Genomic DNA, 22,136 nt, shown 5'->3' on the forward strand with positions numbered 1-22,136 from the left:
AAATCTAAAACCATTAATTAGGGGGCTTGGTACAAGTTATCCTCAGATACATACAATTCTTAAACAAAGAGATGTCAAGATAAGCATTGGGAAAGCATATTCTTGGGGAAGGACAGTCATGCAACACCACTTTTGGAAAGGTATTGGTGCGTGCCAGAAGCCGCACGAGTAGGTTGGTTACTTTGTGATCAGCTGCCTTGAACATAGCTGGCAAGTTCTGAAATACTCCACTGATGTAAACTTTTGCTCCTCATCTCAAAACAAATCTGTTTTGTGTATTCTTCCAATACTAACCTATGTGACCACTGCTTCCATGCAATCATTCCCTAGTGAACTAGTCTTCCCTGTCCTTTTGCTCTTATCAAGACTACCCTTCCCTAATGATGTGAAACGGACCTGATATTTGATATATACTCTCTATATAGCACTCACAAACCCCTCTGAAATTAGCTGGCATCAAACCAGCTGTGTAAAATTTATGAGAAGTTGGATGAGCTATGTCTCCGTTTCCTCTTGTCTGTATCTACACATAATGTCTATACTCATCAAACAATGCCTTATTTTTCTCCATCCTTCTGCTACTTTTGTTTTGGAACTCATTGATCTCTTTGGTTTGATTTACAGTGTACCGAACAAAATGAGCAGCAGTACCAGGGCATGCCTCTTAAAGGTTCTTCATTATTCTCTTTACTAAAATCCAGTCATTTCCTTCTCTTCATAAACACTTTGTATTTCACCACTACGTGACCAATCAGCATTAAAACCTCCTTGTTTGAAAGCCTAAAATATCCACCAGCAGAGTATTATCAAGTATGCATGATTGGGATTTACCACTCAGCAAGTAAAGACCCTGTCCTATAAGGACAGGACACCATGGCATCCAAGAACACAGCTATACTGTGCAGTTCACAGCACACACAGCCACCTGAGCTAGCACTAATGAATTGCAATGTCTGCATTCGGAGCGCCATGCAGATGTACCACCTCCAGGTCTGGAAGCGGCTTGACTGATTTACTTGCAAGACTGAGCCTACAGTACAGGACTGGGAGGAGAGTTTGTAGATGTTTAATGTTTAAGGTGGCAATGACAAAGAAATGGTCTTTCCAGTATAAGAGAACGGTAAGATTTGTAATAGCAGCAGTTCACAGGTAAGTCCACCCTTACAGGTTTTGAGTGCATTTCCCTTGGAAGATTGTACTCCAGCCAGACACGTGTTAGAGCTCTGGAATGCCAGAGGAAAGGACCTGTCTTCCGCCTGGAATGCTGAACAAATACTTAGCTATCCTGGACCAAGGCCACTCAGTATACCTTACAGATAAAAGCTGAGACCTTAGATGCACTTCAAATTGTTAAAAGAAGCTCATGCAGAGCATGGGACGGGCTGCCACGTGCAGTATAACATAGCTCTGTGGCTGAGGAAACATGCTGCAGCACTCTGAATTAGTGGCCGTTCCCTTAGATGCCACCCCTGCCTGTCTCACACTACAGCTGTGCAGCCAAGAAGTCACTGACAGCGTTCGTGCCTGTGGCTGGGCATACCCTTCGGGCTGACTTGACTTACCTAGACCTGAGTTGGTTCACACACAGCTATCTCGGGTCCATTTCCTCAACAAGTGCAGTATCATTTTAATTTTTCATGCCAATATGCCATTCTTAAAATACTGCTAACCATTCTCTTTGAATCTGTATTTTTAATAACAACACCAACATTTTAGTCATATGAGACGTTGCTCTGAAGCTCTATCCTTTTAATTGTTGAAGGGAAGGCACTTTTACAACTCCTTAGCATCTGGCCATCAGAAATACTTCTGTGAATTAAGATGACAAGAGCAGCTTTGGTGAGTACTATCCAGTGTCTGAAATAAGCAAATACAGGCTCAGCTGGGCTCGTAGATCGAAAGAGGTTACGTCCACATGCAAAAATGCAGTCATATTTTTTTATGTTTTAACTTCGTATTTCTGGCTTAAATTTCCAGTCACTTTAAATCTTTTTTACTAATGTTACAAAGATATTACTGATGTTGGAGATTTTGAAAACCTAACTGGACATTGTCTTGGGCAACTTGCTCTAGCTGACTCAGCTTCGAGCAGAGGGGTGGGACTAGATGATCTTCAGAGGTCGCTTCGTACCTCAGCCATCCTGTGACTTTGCGATAGAGTTCACATCTGCCTTGGAGAGAATGCATTAATCTCTTCTGATGCACACCTATCTTCTGATAAAATAAACAAGCAGCCATAGAACAAATGACAACACTGAGTAGAAAATCTGAGAGCAATACAGGAATTGGTATGCATGTCATTTAGCCTTTGAACGCTTCTGTGAGCTAGCAACGTCCAGTCATAATGTCACCAAACCTGATTTTAATAATTATATATTTTCAATTTCATAGACAAAGTAAAACCTTGCCAAGAAACTAAGTGCATGTTTCTGAAGTTGTACGGTCAAGGTTTTACAAACAGATATCTGAAGCTTGACTCCTAAGCCCATGTTTAGGTGAGTAAATAGAAGTTTTCTGATTTTCATAGATCTGCACAGAGAGTAAACACTACAGCATTCAGCTGAATGAATAAGTTCACCAGTAGTGAGATAACAGGAGTCAGTCTGTTTCACTAATGTTTATGCAACTCTGCGTATCAGTGACTAAGTATAATTATAAAACACCTCCACTTTAAAACTATATACATCAGTTAATAAATACAAATCAAGCTGAAGTTGTTCTGTGTCACAATCTTCCAACAGCAACAGTTTGCTAAAGAAATTGACCTTTACAATTACTTGTTTGAAGATGGTAAATGAGAAAGCATTAATGCAGAGGAATATGGTGGTCTTATGCACCATAGGCTATTATGCAAAGAACAAGCTGTGAACCCTTTTATGTATATTCCCCACATACAATTCAAATGGATTGCAGAGTCTGCCTGATTGTTTTTCTTTCATATGCAATGATCTCTGTTTAAAAGCACGTCTCAGAAAAATTCAATAGTGTGGACACAGTCAATGTTTACCAACTATTTTGAATATTACAACAGAAGAGATACTAAAGATACCTCTAGTTCTGCCTATTGGCACAGCAACACTGACAGGACTGTTAAGGGCTTTCATTTTTCCGTATTTGTCTAAGCCTCACAAAATTTTGAGGTCAGAAATTATTTATAGAAGAATAAAAATAAATCCACCAAATACAGAGAGAACTTTCTACTACTGGTTGCAACTTTTCCACCTTCCCTTCAACAGGAAGAACAATTCCCGAGGTATTTTCATGATGGTCAGAAACTGTAACAGCCTTGTTAGAATATGAAATCCCTGCCCTGAAAATCCACATACTGACTAATCACTGAGCGTTTATAAACTGCACCTTAGAGCTTTTCTGTTTAAAGACCAAAAATAGTTTGACAAATAGAGAACCAAAGACGGTAGCACTGAACGGACTTGGAGAGATCGTCTGGCCCTTCTTCTTGCCCCGACACAGAGGAAACTATGTTTCAATTAATCCTCACAGAAGCTTGTCTCATCTCTTTTTAGGTTTACTCAGCAAATATTGTCCCATGCTCTTTATACGTGGATGAAATGAAGCATACAATAAAGACGTATATATTAACAGTACACATTAGTTTGTTGTCTGGCACAGTTAAAAATCACAGTATCCCAAACCTACACTGATTAATCTAGATATTTGCATTTGAAGCCATAAAAATAACTTGCTTCAGACTAACTGCTCACAAGAACCATGAGCCATAAAAGAAAAGAACTGCAATAAAAGATCTAAAACTCTTTCTGCAACTCTCCACTGACAAGAATATTTTTTCCTCATAAATCTGAAGATGAAGCGGAACTCTTGAGTAACAAGCACTTTTGAACATTCATAAATATTAACATATTTCAGATGGAAAATTCATTGTAGCAACTTCGCTTTTAGAGTTGGTATTTCAGGATCACCCTTTGATGGGGAAATGGAATGACAGATAGCAGTATCTCCCATCGCCAAGGTGGAGGATCTTTTTTTGAACGGAAGTTCACTGGAAAATGCAGTACCCTCCCACGAGCAATACTGAATAGTCATACCAGCAGCCTGTGGGGGATGATAGATTTAACAATTTGGCAAGACGGATAGCTGGCTCTAAACACTACACAGTCATCAGTAACATTTAAAAAACAGCTTTTACACAGAACACAGAAAACCTGTCCAAATTTGCTCACTGCCAAATCACTTGAATATCTATAAAAAAAAAAAGCAAAGAACTAGTTTGAGAAAAAACACTTCAAATACTAAACTGCAGGAGAAATACAGGGATGGTGTTAAGCTATAAAACTATCAATTTCAATAAAAGGAGAAAAAACCCCAATCTTTTAAGACTTAAAAGTTAAACCAGAAAAAAATCAAATACATCAAATCATACCATGGAATAACTGATCCAGGGAAAAGTATTTTACAGCCCGTAAAAAAATCAACTGAATCAATCAGCTACTACAATCAGCTGACTAAGAATGAAACCTATCCACTGTCTCAGACAAAGAGTCTACAGCTGTTTTGTGATTTGCATTGATTTCCCTTTCAGATAAAAAATAATTTGATTATTTCAATTACTCTCAATTATGTTAAAAGGAATAGCGTGACAAGAATCTGTAGCTTGTCTAATAAATATTGCAGGCAGTTGTCACAGTACTTACAGTCCCTTGGATTTTTTTTTTTTCATGTATATACCAAATCTGTGGTAAACTAGCACTGTGTTTATGGAAGCCAAGACATTGATGCTCCTATTCATGACTTACGGTACCACATGATATAAGTATTTTCATTGAATGTAATGGCATTCAGGAGGATGGGATCCATTATGAGTTGAACTGCTAAACAGCACCTTAACCAAGGAGTACCTCACTGTTTCCATGTGATATCTCACAAAATAATATAAACCATGCAATTAAATCAGGCTTACAATCTATTATAAATATGCACAATTGCCTGTGAGCAATTAGTTAGGCTTTATGATTAGGGTGACACAGTATTCAGTCCCTAATGAACAAAACAGGACAGTTAAAAGGGTTAGATACTTTTCAAAAGGGGACTGAATTTTAAGTGAGATTGTCTTGAGCAGATTTGTTCCCATTTTTGCATCTGTGCCAGGAACAGCACAATAGCAAATGAGTTTACTGACAGAAATGCCAAATAAACACATTGAGGAGCCTGGAACCTGACCCAGGGACAGACCTGAGCAAGCAGTATAATTCCTCAAGCCTTCTTCAGAGGAACGGTGATTTGGCTTGCATTGGAGAGGCATTTATTTCCTAGGGAGAAAGGAAGGAATATCCTGCATGGCCACAACAGCCATCTGTCATCACTCCTCCCTGCCCTGGGAAGGCTCACCTATTCCAAGCAGCGTGCGCAGTGTAGATCCCTCCCCTAGCACTCCTGGCCCTCCTGCTCTGGAAGCATGTCCTGCGTACTCCTGTGCACTCACTTCACTCACTAGGCAGTTCACCCACAGAAACAACGTAAATTTTTGTCTCTTGGGGGAGATGAACGGTTGGAACCAGAAATGTATAAAAGTAGGTGTTGCAGAATATTTACAGAGAAATCTGACTAAATTTTTCCAAAAGAATACCAGACAGAGCATAGGTGGTGCCTCATACTACCAAAGAAACACAGAACTATTAGGCAGCTATGCAGGTACTCTCAGGATTAATGTACAGTACCTACATCGGCATTTTTAGAAATGAAGAACTACCAGGCCAAGAAATCTGTTCAACACTCTCTTCAAAACTGGTTATTTATTCTACATAATTTGTGTATTTCTCAGCTGTCACTAGTCAAGCCCTTTTTGGGATGCTACTGAGCCCTTGGGCTGAAGCTCATGTCAACAAGGGTTCTGCTGTTAACAGGATAATGCAGGCAGAGTCTACCCCTCAATTTCAACAATATCTTTAAGCAAATTATCCAAAACTCACAAAGAATGCCCTTCCATTTCTAAAAGAATCCCTTAAAAAATAGTAACGTATTTATTTTATACTTACTGATGTTTTTATGGGCCTTTTTAAGTCAGGAAACTACTGATAATCAGATAACTGATTACACAGGTAACTACATGATACTGAAAGTTGTATCAAACTTTATAATACAAAAGCAGAGAAAACACTTTTCCCCTATCACAGCCAGTTATATAAATCACAGGAATTTCTACTGTAATGAGTACATATGGCACAGACAGAAATGCAGTTTTCACACTGATAGGAACCTTTAAAAATTGCCAGAATCAGAAATCCACTTAGTTCAAGTGGAGATGGGTAGGTAGGGGAAGTCAAGCTAGCAGAAAACTTGGCTCTGATAACCAAAGTAACCTGCTGAGGTTAAAAGTTTTTGAGTTGAAACTTACTTGAAATAAAATCCATCTCCAGCATACAGATTTGCTAACTCAAGCTATAACTGGTATAAATTAAGTGATCGTTCTTCTGGATTGAATGAATCACTCCCATTACTGCTCTAATACAAAGAGGAAAGTCACCCAGAGTAGCAGCGTAGCAGAGAAGTCCACCCAGAGAGCTTTGCATTTTTCCAGAAAATACCCTGTATGATCTCTGAACCAAGGGGTATATACAACACTGTGCCGCACCACGAAAAATAATGCAATCTGTAGAATATGTTTTGTCATATATCAGGGCTAAGTCACAGCACGTAATATCCTGTGTGAGAGAGAGAAATCACTCACTGCTGTTTTTCATGTTACTTCAATAACTTTGATAATCCAATCCCAGGAAGTCAAGTGAACTATTGAAGATACATCTTTTTTTACAGTTCTACTAAATAATTCCTCTACTTACTTTCTTCCTGACCTAAAGCTGATTGAGCTATTGTGCAGTAATCCACAGTTGATTAAACTCAGTTTGATATATTCTGATGCAACAGGCATATTTTTCTAGGGCACTTTCCATTATAAGGAAAGTTGATTAGACCCTTTTTTCCATTTTACTGTAACTAAGTCATCTCTCTCAGTGTTCCTAGTTTAGGGCCATAAAATGAAAGTTAGTTTAACAGACCATTTTATTAACTCACCTCCCCTGAGGTTTTTCTTTTTAGATACTTTAAAAGACCCCTGACTTCCCAATTTTTGTGTCTTATTAAACGAGTGCTAAAAAGAACAAATATTGGAAATGGCTAACCTATGCTGAGCATGCAGGCAGAACTATGTATCTCTGAAAGTAACTGAGGCTTAATTTTGCATTCATCTTCCTGGTAGTCTCTGTAGGCCAGTTCCTCAGACAAGAGCTCCAAGGAGCTGAAACTTCTGATAAGAACTGACAGGATCACAGAGGCTCCAGCTACATCCATTTGGGAAGACAATTCTTTCTTCTGATGACGAACCATTTCTAATTTGAGGAAGTGGGATACATGAGCTTCTATACTGATCTAACATCGCTGAAGGATTGGATTTCCTTCATTTTGTGGTAACACTCTCTGGACTAGTTATACGACTTTATGGATAATATTTTTCTATGTCACAAGAATGAACCTACATCCCACTGTAGAACGCAAACTTTTAATGAAAAAGGAAGTCCTAGGAGGCAGTCAATACCTTTCAAGATCAGCCCTTAAACTAAAAACAAAACCCAAAAGCTTTAGACATTTGGCAAAGATGTAGTGCTGACATAATCAAAGGGTAAAAAAGCTCTTCCTATAGGGGAAAAAAAAAAAGGTAAAACAAATCCCAAAACCTTTTAAGTAAGGGAATATCCTCTTTTTTCCCCTTCCATTTTTAAGAATAATTTTCAACTGAGAGTTTTCATGTATCTAATCTGGTTCTTTAGATCTGATATCATGCCTAGTTTAATCTTAGCATCATTTTGAGAAAGGCAGCACATCACAACTTAAAAAGAGCTGTTTGTGATGAAAGCTTGAACACTACAATTATTATACCATTCTCACCTCAGGGACTATGAATGTACATCTGTTGGCAAAACCAACAGAAAATCCAATTCTACAGTGTGCAGTAAAATGGTAATACAGGCTGTTGTAGGACCATCTAAGAGAGAAACACAGAGTACTTCACATGCTCAATGTATTTTCAAGGGTATGAACTACCAATATTTCCTGCTATCAAACTCTTTCCAGAGCTCCTACTGGGGCATACAATAATAGAGCCACTTATTCAGACTTCATATGTGAAGTCAAGAGAAGAATGGGTCTGTGAAAGTGTAGTCAGAGTTGCATAAAATACTGCCACATTTCAGAGTCAACTGAGTATCAGGCAACCTGTAAAGTACTGCTTTATCACTGTATAACAACTGATCTTTCCAGGCTTGTAGGAGAAAACTAAAGTACAAATTCTCTTATTTCATCTGACACGCTTCTCTTCCTATGATCTATGTGATCATTCTCCTGGAACACCATCTATGTCCACATGTGATGATGCTCTTTTTACCAAGCCACTGAGGTTTTCTGTAACTTCATTATTTTCTGCTGCTGTTCTCCTCTGGAAGACATAATTGCTGAAGCAAAGAGACAGACTAGATGAAAATTTCAAAAGTCACCCACTACTTACTTCATTCAGATAGCTTTAGCAATGTGCAGATCTAAGGGGAAAAAAAAAGCAAAATGACAGTGTTTTTCTTGCCCTTACATAGTCTTTGGGCTCTCCTGGAGAAGGGAATTCTGGACAAGGCATTGTTCCTCAGTCATAAAATCTCCCTTTCTTTTACACAGCCTACCTTTTTTCTTGGCTATACTATAGCTAAATCTTTCCCCTCTGATATGAAAGCATGTTGCATTGCTTCTGCCCACTGCCTTCTTCCTTGTCTCTCTCAATCTCTCCAGTTTGCTAGAGATGCTGGCAAACAACTATGAATTTCTAACCTCTGCTCAATTTCTGGTGAAAAAGCTTTCCTCAAATCTCTTTTCTAACATCGGACTAATGCTCTAAGTTGAGCTGCCATAGGATTTATTCCTACCTGAATGGGAACCTTGAGGGTCTAGCAGTTCTCCAGCTTCCCACATCTTGGAGGCAGTGTTCCCAGAGATGACAATTTAACGGACTTAGCAAGAATCCGTCTTGGACACAAGGCAAATCCTCATTCAGTTCTTGCTGTGCAGCACAAATAGCAGTAACAAAAATCAATGCTACTTGTGGAATATGTTTTGTCTTATATCAGGGCTAGTGTCAGTACATAAGATCCTGCGTGTAAGATGTAAACCATACAGAGAGTCACGCAACTTTTGCCACAGTATTTCTTAAGCTTTATCTATTTGTATGTGTGGGAAATGGGTAAAGAGAAAAATCATTCCTTTGGAAACTGAGAGATATCTGATGAGAGAATGCAAAACCAGACCCAGTGCTACACAATTTCACTTGCATGTTCAAAACTGATTGTCAAAGGCACAAAGAAGTTTCAAGGGCACAAATATCACTAAAAAGTAATCCTAGACATTTCATATAAGAAGCAGGCTACAGGGAAATGTTTTAAACTAGTTGCTCGTACAGTAATAATACTACTACAAGGCAGGGAGACATAGTCACTTATTTGACATGGGCATGTAAGTACATATTTCAGGTACTGACATCATTGTTTACTTGCTGGCACAGGAGTTGTCAACTTGTTTATTTGCTGGCAAATGAGTTGTCAACTTGTTTTCCATTTTAGAAGACCTTATTGTTCTCTTTCCACTTTGTGCACATGAGCAAGGATTGAGATTAGGGGCAATAGGTCAGGAGGAATAATCATTCCACAGCATGTAAAACTGACAGACCACGTATTTAGCCATAGAAATATCTTTAAGCTTCCTAAAACTTCACCATAATTCGATTTGGTATACGGTTTTTTTTCAGCTTCATAAAGCATTAATGCTGTTTGCATCTCATTTTCTTGTTGTTTTTGTTTGGTTTTTTGTTTGGTTTTTTTTTTTTTGTTTGTTTGTTTTTAAATATTTTTTACTTTATTTTTCAATTATTTCTACTGTATGCAAATCTGCTGGTATTTGTACTGCCTGAAAAGACTGCCTCAAATAGAAGATGGCAGCTTTTGAAACATTAAACAATGATTAGACAGGCATTGGGCCAAAGGAGTGTGTCAGGAGCAAAGGAACAATGCAGCAGACGACAGTAAGCTATCTTGAGAGAACTGAGAGCACTTAGCAATTCCATCAAGATTTTCTCTGCTGCCAAAGGAAAACAACAATGATTCATGCTGCCATATTATTTAGCATTCATCGTGATTCTAAATCATTTATTGGAGAGTTTGCTCTGCAGTACAGACAAACCCTGTCAATTTTAATGAAAGGCAAATTGTCCTTTGAGTTGGCATCAAAAACATCTGTGAGAAAACTTCGGAGCATCTACCATTCCTCTCAGATTACACTTGAAGGGAAAATAATATTTAAAAAAAAAAAAAGCATTAGTTTATTTGCAAATTCCGCTGCAAAATACCATAGAGACGTGGCAGGAGACTAAGGGGGAATACAGCTCCACGCAGGTCCCCAGTCAGAAGTCTTCGTCAGATCGCCAGGAGAGCAAGATTTGCCCTGTCCTGTATGAAGTAGGTTGCAGAACTTACTCAAAAAACTAACAGACTTCCAGACATTTGTGAAGATCATAAAGAACATGAAGAGTGAGTTTTTAGTATGTAACCTGTATCTCCTTCCACATGGACTCACATCTATATTCCCCTCTACCCAGACTCCCAAAACCAGACTTCCAGTAAGTGGTGTTAACAAGGACTCTGGTTATGGAGGCCCAAGAAAAAAACCCACATATTTTCCAAATAAACTGGGTGAGGGAAAACAAGCAGAAATTTTCACTCTCTCACAGCCTAACCTCTAAGTCTTCATTTTTCCCATGTTAACTCCATCATCATAAATGGAAATTTTAGCTTTTATGTCTAGTTTCATCACAGTTTCCATAAAGTTTTAAATAGAGCTTCCCCAAAGCTTCCCAGGCTGCTACTTGAAGCATACTACTTAAAATATGTTACTTTTCCAGTGCAAAGGGAAAGAACACCATTTGAGTAATGACCCTACAAATAACTAACAGTGAACGAGTGAAGTCACGTAATTTAAAGTTTGGTCATCCAATGTATTTGCAGAACACTTTCAAAAATTAAATGCCAAGCATATCTACAGAAAAAGTATGCCAAAAGAAAAGTCAACATGAATTGATTTCTTTATTCACAACAAGAATTCAAATATCCTTTGATAAAAGGTTCTGTACTTGAACTTTAGACTTCAAAATATCTAACAATGCCTATACATGTGCCTTTGTGTATGCCTATTAGGTGAACGTAGAACAGTCTGTAATTTATTCACATATTTTTGCTAACTGATTTTTATAATTTGGTGATACAGTCAAACATCCTTAAATACTTCCTTAGGCAAATTTCTTATCATGTCTTGGACCCTTCAGTATATTAAGAATTTTCAGATTCTATCACAAAGAAGTTGAAGTGTTTGAAATTATCAGTTCTGGCAGGAAGTTTTACCACCAGTTTAAATTAAGAACTCAGCATTAATTTTATGAAAGTTATCTTTTTATTCATTTTTCTTTTTTTTAAAAAAGTATACTTGGGTTAGGAAGAAAAGGTGAATTTTAATAAAGTTCATTGAAAAGGCAATTTGTATTTCTTACTTTATACAGAACACAATCTTTTAACTCCTTTGCCTAACACTACAGAGTATTCTCCCCACTCTCTGTCAAACTCTTGCAATTTTAAGTACCATTCTCTTGATAAGGAAAGAGAAAGAAATCATTTAAAAAGTCATTCAGGCTCTTAACAGCTTACATTACCAGAATATCTCAAATACAAATTCTATTAGATGCAAGGAGATCTCTGGATACTTTATGGGAAAATATGTCAAAAGGAAATCATCTCTGATCAAACCAGAGTTACCTTACTGACCTCAACAGATATCGGCACTTTGCTCAAGTTCTACATGACCGTCACTGCACCGGATCTATACATATGGCTGCTACTTAAAATCAGTGAGATGTGTTTGAGAACGTTATCAATGGAAACCGTTCAAGCATTCTTGAAGGCAACGTTATCCCACAAATGTGAGAGAGGGAAAAAAATGGGGAAAAAAAAAGTTTTTTCAATCAATCAATTTCTCAGAGATCTCTAGTAATTAATTTTAAGGTTAAAATCACAGTGATGGTACTGAGAAGTGGACCAAGGCAGCATTTATATGCTGGCATTCTCACAGTCAGGATGCCACCAGCCCATAGCACTTCCAATGCACATGGGGTGAACTCCTCATTGCTACCAGAAGAGCTTAAAACTAGCCTGTTCTTACTGAATTTGACTGCAGTCTTTAGCAGTGTGGGCCACATACAGTTTCTGAATCACACCTGACAAAGGCGATGATATTTCCTGTAAGTTAAACCAAATAATTCTTCCAAAAGATTCCAAAGTGCCAATGTGCAGCTATTTATCACCACATAGAAACTTCAGCTGTATTGTCCATACTGGGCTTTGATATGACCAGTAAACTGAGAGCGCATATGACTGTGCTCACGCTAAGGATTGTGTCATCAGAGGATGGCAGAACAGACGCGGGGATGAACAACAACGTGCATTGCTTTACTTGACATACATAGGGACACAGCATATGTGAAACAGATACGTAGTATGAATTAGTATAGTGGGACACAAGCTGAAACAAAACCACAATGAAAAAATGCCAGTATAGATTTCAGTTTCATTTGCTATAGGAAAAAAAGAGAAGATATGAGAAAGCCACAAAACTGCAGCTGAAATCATCCCTGTATTTTGTTTCCTAGCTCCAGTTTTTCAGCATTTCCTACATTGTAGTTCAGATACTCTGCTTTATTACCTTCCATTAGGATTAAATACAGCATATAGATACCTCTGAGATGACACTTAAATTAGTTCCTCCCACGCTGAAATCAGATACATTGTTATTCCAATCTCAAAGCTTAGTTTAATGGCAATGGGCTTGTCTTATTAGAAAAAAAAAAGAATTATCTAGTGATAAATGTTTGGAGTTGCATAAAATAGCTTTTTCTCTATTCTGCTGCCTACATTAAACTGCAAGTACAGAAAATGCCGGTTTTAGAAGCAGCTGCTCTGTCCTCTTAGACTTGCTGAATCTGACATAGAAAAAGATTACTTATTAGACTGCAACACTGCAAGCGTATTAGGACTGAATGAGTTAAATTACCTCGTGGGTGGAATAAAAGATAAGATGACCATATATTAACTTTCAACAACTGCTGGCTAGGGAAGATTCAGTTCATAGTACTATATGAACATTTGAATCAAAAACTCTTGATGTCAGGAGACTGCAATAAAAGCTCTGCTGCCTGCTGATGACCCCTGATGTGGACAGAGGTTATGCTATCAGCTTGCACACACATTGAAATTTTGCTTTTCCGACCATACAGACTGAACTATACTATATTGCAGATTATTAAAATAACTGTTCTTTTGAAAGGCCACTTCGTCAGTGCAAACACCTGGTGAGCACACACTCCTACAGAGGCAAATGGTCCAGCAGATGTGTGGGTTCTCCGGGATGCACCAGAAGAGCCACGGGTAGCTGCAGTGGTCCTGAGCCCCACCTCACTCTCACAGCACTGGAGCTTTCCTAACCTTCCAGAAAATGAAGACCAAAGACCTTCCACATAAAGAATGGAGAATGTGACAGTTGCCATTATAAAACAAAGCAAATTGCATGCCAGTTATCAAACAGCTTTCATACAACTATAATTACAATGCTACAGAAATCAGGGTCTTGCCTCCAGCAAGGGATGCTGTCCCCGCCCCCACGTGTGACTGAATGCAAGTCAACATTGGAGTCTGACGCAGTATGGAGTTCAGATATGGGAGAGTTAGAAACACTGATCTAAAAGAATATAACATAATTATTTTCAAATGAAAGCAAAAGAAAATGGAAAAACATGTCAGAAAAGGAGGTGTCAGAGAGAAAAAGGAGGAAAATGGGAGAATGATAAAAATATGCCACGAAGGAAGGAGCAGGATACTGCTGGGGGGAGGAGGAAGGGAGGGAGGGAGGGATGAGTCAGGCAGGAGTTTAATTAATGTGGCTAAAGGCAAGAGGGAGCTGCATGATGAGACAGGAAAAATGGAGGAGTGCAGTTTGTGAGAAAGAGCAGCAAATACTGGGGTGGAGGAGACAGGGAGAAGATAAGAGGAGTGGGTAACTGTAATTTGAGAACATGGAAAATGGAGACCCCAACTGAAGGACACAAGCTCATATAAAGAAGGATGAGGTGTATGGAATGGGTGTGAGGAAATGAACATCCGAAAAGAGCAGACTGCCAGGGTGGCATGAGGGAAAGGAAAGTGGACTGAGGTAATAAAGACCAAGCATATAGACCACCTCTGGATGAAAAAAGAAGGAATGAACACAGGAGGAGAAAAAGGTGTGAAGAGTGATAAATCAAAGCAAAAGAGGGGCAAGAATAGTTGGGACAGATAGCCACCTTCTTCAGCAGTGTTCCTCTCTTTTCTGCTCTGTTGCTCACTTAATTTTGATATCCTACTCCACAACCTCTTCCCTTTCAAGCAGGAATCAAATACAATGTCACAAGGACTGAGAAGAGGAGAGAGCAGTCTGCAGCCACTCTAGGACATCACCTTCAGGACCTACTGTCCTTATAAAAATCTCACAGTCCACTTATATTAGTGGTTCTTAATTTTTTCCACAAGAGTTTTGAGCTGCATGGCCAGTCATCACTGGGACATGAACCAAAGTGTTCACATACTCCACTCTCTCACACTTCCAAATAAGAACAACATTCTCAGTCTGCTAACTTCTGCTGACTGCTGAAACAGATGGCCAGTGGATTATATTTTGCTTCCAGTTATTTTCTTCTTACATATTTTCAGATGCATCTACAGTAGCTGGCACACAAGCCAAGACACACCTCATTGCAGTCCTAGCATCAGCACAGAACATGTAGCAGTAAACATATGCTCAAAGAATTCTCTTCATTTATTCAAGTTTCAGTACTAAATGTTACTATGCAAGTGAAATGCAGTTTGTAACAACAGCTAACATTGTTCTCAAATCTACAACAGAGACAGATCTCCTGGTCTACACGTAAGACATATGCTTTTTAGCATCTGATTCCTAACTAGCATTACACAGCCCTCTTTCATGTAAATCCCTGCCAACACTACTGAAAGTTTGCTTGTGTAAAGACTGTGCAATAATAAGGACTTTAGCATCAAGACCTTTAACTAATGGGGGGGAATGAATCTAGGCAGATAAAGCAAAGCCTTCACAATGCATAAACCATGGCCCAAAAGTGAATGCAGGTTTGAATAAAGTTTCCTTCTTTTTAAATGTTTTTATTTGCCTTTGAATTTTGCTGGCATTGAGGTAACAGAAGAACGAGAAGCCAAACAGAAGGACAGCAAGTCCTAAAGTTTTCCCTAGGAGATTGTTATTAACAGGTTTTTAAAATCAACATTCATAGTTGTCTGGTCTACAAGTAAGCCATCTTCAAATTATGCTGTAATACGAAATCTAGCATGCATTTGAACAGCACTTTTGAGGTTTATTCATCACTGCTTTTGTAAAGAAAAAAAAAAACCCAGACAATCTTCTATTCCCAAATACCTCTTAAAAATAACCAAAGACTAAATACATCTTCCTAATGAAAAGGTCTGGATGCTTTTTGAAAAGCTGCTTTTTATTCAGTGTTTTGAGGACAATGTTGCAAATCTCTCAACGGTAATACAGTTGCATCTGACCCACTTTCTACCACTCTGCGCTAATTCTCTTCGACACTGCAAGTCATAAAATTAGCATCCTATGATATCCAGCACTATTACTGCAATTCAATAGCTGTATTCATGGAAATCTCAGGACAAAATGAGAATCCTTAAACTGAACATGTTAGAATATTTCATTCATAAGTAATGATCCAAATAAAAAGGAAGAAACCTTATGAAATTTGAGCCTCTATTGCAACATTTATTATTAACTTTAGTATGAAAAAATGTCATAGAGGATGATAATTATTGCTATTAATGTAAAATTTTGTAAGGCATACTCTGGCCAGATTAATGCATACTGCCTCCCCATGAAGCTGAATACATCATGGCTCACAATGAGTTTTTTAGAGAGATTTCAAATCATCTCAAAATATCTTCAAGAGGTGCTTCATAATGCAGCGGGGTTGAATGCCAGCAAAAAGACTCAAAAGCCGAGACAGGACTCCAGTGGCACAGAGGGTCACCACCCTGTCCCCAGAGGGCAGGATGCAACAAGCCAGAGTGTGAATAAAACACTATTCCAGCAGTCTCCAGCTCAGGCAATGCTTTTTCTAAACATTTCTGAGGTCTAATTAACTGTCAGCAGTCATGGGCACAGTCACTTAAAAGTTTTTTTAAAGCCTCTTCTCTGCAAATCCCTCTCCTCAATTGCATCAAGTCAGCTGGAAAACTCTGCTACTCCTGAAGGCAAAAATGAATAATTACTTTATTGCCAAGTTATAAACTAATGAGTATATTACCTCTGAAAAACAAACAGCATTCCAGAGGAGGATGGGAAAGATTCTGATCTGACAGACAGCACTTAAAACTACAGTAAACCAGCTGTAATCAGTGCAGTAGCTCTATTTCACACAAATGCGAATGAGGCCTAAATGAACAACACTGATATTTGATTTGTTTTTTTTTTTTTAATAAATCTTTTGTTCTCGTTATATAGCACACAGGCAGTCACTGAAATGCACTTTTTTTTAACCTTAAATTAAATTAAATTTTAATACTTGTGTACCTAACAGCACATATTAAACATTTCAGCGTTATGCATATCAGAATTCCACTGGAAAAGACGGTATGGTGAAATACACACATTAAGCCATGCAAACAGCTTTATTAAAATAAAGGATCAAAATTTTGGGACCTGTTAAATCTATCTTCTGCTTTTAAATTGCACACACTGGCATTTTCACAGTTTCCTAACTTGAAACATTTATTTAAAAAAGGGGAAACTTCAAAAAGAGATTAATTGAGGTCTCCTGAAACATAATTGGGAACTTGAAAAACTCTACTGAGGTTTAGAGAAAGTCATAGATAATTTGCTTGACATACCCTGAAGTGCATGAAATAAAATACTATAGCTTATATTGTTCAAGACAAATGTACAGAGTTTGGCCGTACACTTGGTTTCTGAAATCAGCCTTCTGGGATTTTAAAAAGCAACTAGTTCTTCCACTGCTCTTTTCTGAAACAGAGATCTACTGAAATTAGGGATGAATTCAGCTGTTCATTACTACATTCAGAATTTGGCCCACAGCAAGAATTTATACCAGTTTACCAGTATATTGCTTTCACTCAGAAGCAGGAAATTTTGATGTCCTCCTCTAGTGCCGATCATCGTATCTGCTTTTATTTTAAACCACTATGCTATGTGAATCTTGCGCAGGAGACTCAAAATAAAAAATGTGTACATTTACACTCTGCCTGATCTCTGTTCTCACTTTTTCTTTCTAGTCACTTCCCATAGTGCGATGTTTCTTGCCTGTGAAATCCATGGCTGTGGCATCACAAAAAAAAAAAAAAAATCTTACATCGAGTTATAAAAGTTGCCATCCCCGGTGAAAGCCTGAGAGTAAACATACCACTTATAATTAGGATCCTGACAGGTCTCTGCGAGAAGCAAGCTTTTGCCCCCTCAGGTAACATTACAGGGAAACCCAGAGTAACCCACTTATCTTACAAGCAGCAACACTTGCAAGCTAAAGAGCTACTAACAAAAACATAGAATGACACTAAATATAAAGGATTAGTTTCAGCAGTGCTAGAAGGGAGAAAAAAATTGAAAATAGAATATTGTAAAAGCAAAAGTAAATTGTAAAATAAATATTTTAGGATTTAAACTAATAATAGAAAAGCCCATAAATCATCTTTACAATCGCTCCCTTTCCTACCAAACATCCATCCTCTCCAAATGGATGCCTATTACCAGGTCTTCAGCATACATTATGGGATAAAGAGGACTGTAGGAATCTAATTTACTACTGCAGGGAAGAGATGCCAGAGAAAGGGTTAGAGGAGTAGCAGAAAATCCTGGAGAGAGTTGAATTTTTCTAGGAGACTAAGTATCACTCTGCACAGTGTGATTTTGTATAGAATGACAGGTAACACCAACCCAAGACAGCCAAACCAAAGGCTACCTTCCTCTCATTTCTGTCCTCCTGTTTGGGGCCAGGAACCCAAGGATTTAAGGCACTGGAGGGTAAGAAAGGCAAGCCTGAATAAAAGGCACAGCCAACTATAAAAATATGATACTGTACAGTACCAATACTGGTACTAACACAAAATGTGGCTGAACAGGTCTTCCTGAAAGATTAAGTGGTTCCTGTGATTTCCTATCTATTTCAGGTAAGAAATAATGAAAAATTTTGACAAGCCCACAGAGCAGAGTGCAAAGTGTATTTGTTAGTGAGCTCATCACAGTGATGACAGGCTCTCAGAAACACTGATGTTTCTGACATTGCTCTGCAACGTGCCCACTGGAATAATTGCCTGTAAATTATAGAAAATCAGACTCAAACACCAGAAACCTCTTTTTTCAGCCAGATTATTTTTCTTCTTCTATGACTGCCTTGTGGCTGGTTCCTCTGTGTCCAGAGGGCTCAGGCGCTGCAGCACCAATAGCCATTCAGATTCATCAAGCTCCTGGCATCACATTAACTGTCCTGTTTGAAAGATGCAGGAATGAATTTCTACAAACACATTCCAGAGCCCAAATCCACCAATCAAAGTTGTATTTTAATTTTTTTTTTCCTATCAAACTGCCATGTATTGCATGAGGGAGTGGGCAAAAATTAAGGCCAGCAAGATTGCATCAGTAAAACCATGTCAAATGACTGAACTACATGCTGAAGCAAATCAAAAGTCTACCTCAGTTCACAAGATGTTTCTGAATCACGTGTATGTGTGTGTGTATGTGTGTGCATGCATGTTGATTTTGGCGGGGGGGGGGTTGGTGTGGTTTTTTTTTTTTCCACTTTGCTCAGAGTTTACTGTTTCATGTGATTTTTCATTTACTTCGTCACATTGCTACATCATAAATTGTGCCATAAACTAAGAATAACAACTCAAAATCCTGCAAGCCAATTTACCCACACTGTTCCATGAGTAGGTGTTTCAAGAAACGCTTGGTCAGCCTTAGGTAACTCTAAACATAGTATTACACAGTGGAACTGGAATTAGATTTGACATAAGCCTACATCAAGTTATTGGGTTTTGTGCGTACTTTAAAGAGTCAGGATTTTACTTTTTCCTTCATTGATAGTCAGCAGAAGAGGAGATGATGAAGTGCATAGCTTGGGGTGGGGAACTTATTTACTTGTTTCCCAGTAAGTTTCTTTTCTGTACAAATCTGAGATATATTTATGATCAGCAGTGAGTCACAGGATGTAGCTACAGGGATCATGTAACAGCTGTAATGATGGCAAGAGTAAGAGAAGCCTTTTGTTGAGCATTTTCCTTCGACAGGATAAATTCAGATTTGCCTTGTATTTTAGGAGTTCAGAATTAACTCCCCAGCAGAGCAAAATTTTTCTTTAAGTTCAGCATCCTGTGCTTATTAAAATTTCATTGCGAAAGTTGCCAGAAAATAAGACTTGTAAACAATGCCCAGCATGGCCTCGTTGACAAACACTTCGCAAGCACAGAGCAATCAGACATGGGCCTTCCAGGCCTTCAGATGATGGAGAGCAAAATCTGAGTACATACAGTAGAAAAGCAGCAAGGTAAACGCTGCCAATAAGGAGAAGAGAGGAGAGGAGAGGAGAACTGGAAATCTAAAAGAGATGTCTAAGCAACACAGAAAGATGTTTTATACAAAAAAGAAAGTGACTACGCACATGCAATCATACAACTGAAACAGGAAAAGCACAAGAAAGTATATAATCTTGATAGCACTCTAAAGTAAGAGTAAAACTTCTTAGGTCTCTCATCTATCGTTACACTCAAACTTCTGCTTACCAGACACCTTAAACATACAGAAACAGCATCCTATCTTTGTACATATTCTTTTTAACATGCCCCACTTGTGCATATTTGAAGACAGCCCAGAAAGACTGTGGAATGAAGAAGGGAAAAAATACACTGACAACATTTGAAATGCCAATGGGATGAGCAGGAGCCAGAATTCAAGGATTCTCATGTATGATCCAATCTCTATGGGGGGAGGGGGAAGGGAGGTGGGGAAGAACCAAAACCTCTTACCATTATTACTGTTATCATCAACTAAAATAATCTCTTTGAGCAGGTGAGCAGGAGTCCGGTCAATGGCTGAATGAATGGAGCGCAGAATCACTGAGAGAGCTTCATTAACAAATATGAATACAATGCTGACCTCCGGAAGCCTGTCAGGAAATGTAAGGTTTCTGCACCTGAAGAAAAAGGTAAAAAAAAAAAAAAAAAAAGTAAACTGTTGGAAGTCACAATGTCAACACAAACTGTTTCAGAGACATCTATGCCCAGCCATAAGAATGATAAGAGAGCTTTTGTAGGCATGGATCAGAAGGTCCCCATAACTGTTCAGAGCACACATAGGCAAGAACCAGATGAATTACTATCTAAAAAAAGGAATCCCTGAAAACAATCCCCTGAATCTGCCTGTGCAACCAAGGCCTAAGTGAGCTTACTTTTCCACCCAAGGCCCAAAACAATGAAAATTAGTTCGCAAACCAAATGCAAACTCTTGTTTAAATGCAGCTTCCAACAGCAGTTGTTCACAATGTCTTTCTGGACAGTGCAGACAGAAATAAACAGAGTTAGCCCCTTACTTTAAAAAACATCTTCTTAATAGCCACGTTAATTATTTTTGCTACAGAATCTACTATCTATCTCAGTCAAAATCAGGGGCTTCTTTCTCAACTCAATAATAACCCAGTGAAAGATCCAGCTCCAAAGAACATCCTGCTACAAAAGCTAAGACAGACAGTGTAACCAGAAAAACAGGTACAAGGATGGAAAACTTATCTGTAAGCTCAGTCAAGAGGTTTAATCAGAATGAGTAATACTCTTACAACCTGGTGGATTTTCCTGTGCTTTTTTAAAAATATATGTTTTAGCCACATTCCAATTTGCTTATGCAAAGAGCAGTATGGAAATGTTGTCCACAACTTCGAAGTTCCTTAATGTTTTATTGGTTTTTTCCCTCCTTCATTTCAAAAAGGATTCAAATTTTGTAATTTTATGAAGACTAGAAAGCCCTTTTACCAATTTCTATCTTTTAAGCCATCAGCAAAATGTTTGCTTTTTTAATAAAGCCACAAGTTAATTAAGTAAAAGTAATTAACTACTTTTCTCTGAAACTTTTAGTATTTTAATGCAATGTTTCTGAATAACAGTTAATTCTAACTTTTTCTCAGATCTGAAACTATTTACTAGGATGAAATTAGGCCACAAGCTGACCCAGGCATCATTTCTAGATAAGCTCTGTAGATGGAAATGATTGATATTAATGCTCTTCTCTGCCTCCTGACAACACTGAAGTGGCTGTCTCCTCTCAACATGCCTAGATTCACTACATCCAGGAACTCCTGGAAGCTGTGGAAAGCATTACTAACAGCCGATGTTTAGCACACAGAAAGCATGGATGGATTCAGAATTTTTAAATCGTGCTTCAATATGACTCCTTAACTAAATTTGTTCTTCAGTTCAAAGAGAAAGCATAGCACTTTTTTTGATTTTGTATTTTAACCTGTATAGTCAACAAATACAGAGAAGTATCACAAAAACATTCCTCTACACATGCTGGATGTTGCACAAAAATTAAGTTCAATCAAGATGATGAATTTACATGTATGTTTTTAAAGCTTCTGAAAAGAGTCAGTGCACAGGACACATGACATCCAAAACCACTGAGATACACATAATATTCAAAATTCAGCTGGTCAACCAATTTTCTCAATTCAGTCATTAGTTTGAAATTGATGGAAATCACATTAAAGAAGTTATTTAATATTTTAGGTACTTTTCTCTCTGTCACCATGTGAAAGAATTATATACACATGTAAAATAGAAACCACAATCTTGAAAAAGTAATAACAGTTTTAGTCTTAGAGGGTGTACACTACATTTTTTAATAAGCTGGCTCATTCATCTTTCAGAAACAAATAAGAAAGCTGTTCACAGAGATCC

General features: G+C 38.1%; 1 protein-coding gene across 5 annotated transcripts in view; it reads right to left on the bottom strand.

Annotated features, from left to right (window-relative positions):
• The window catches only part of GALNT18 (polypeptide N-acetylgalactosaminyltransferase 18), a 297,690-nt gene that overhangs the window by 119,321 nt on the left and 156,233 nt on the right, over window positions 1-22,136 (bottom strand). For all 5 annotated transcript variants that reach the window (XM_075163173.1, XM_075163172.1, XM_075163171.1 and 2 more), the window contains one exon: window positions 20,214-20,380. In XM_075163173.1, coding sequence (XP_075019274.1) covers window positions 20,214-20,380 — 167 coding nt within the window. The remainder of the gene's footprint in view (window positions 1-20,213; window positions 20,381-22,136) is intronic.

This window comes from Calonectris borealis, chromosome 14 (assembly GCF_964195595.1).
Source record: "Calonectris borealis chromosome 14, bCalBor7.hap1.2, whole genome shotgun sequence".
NCBI lineage: Eukaryota > Metazoa > Chordata > Aves > Procellariiformes > Procellariidae > Calonectris > Calonectris borealis.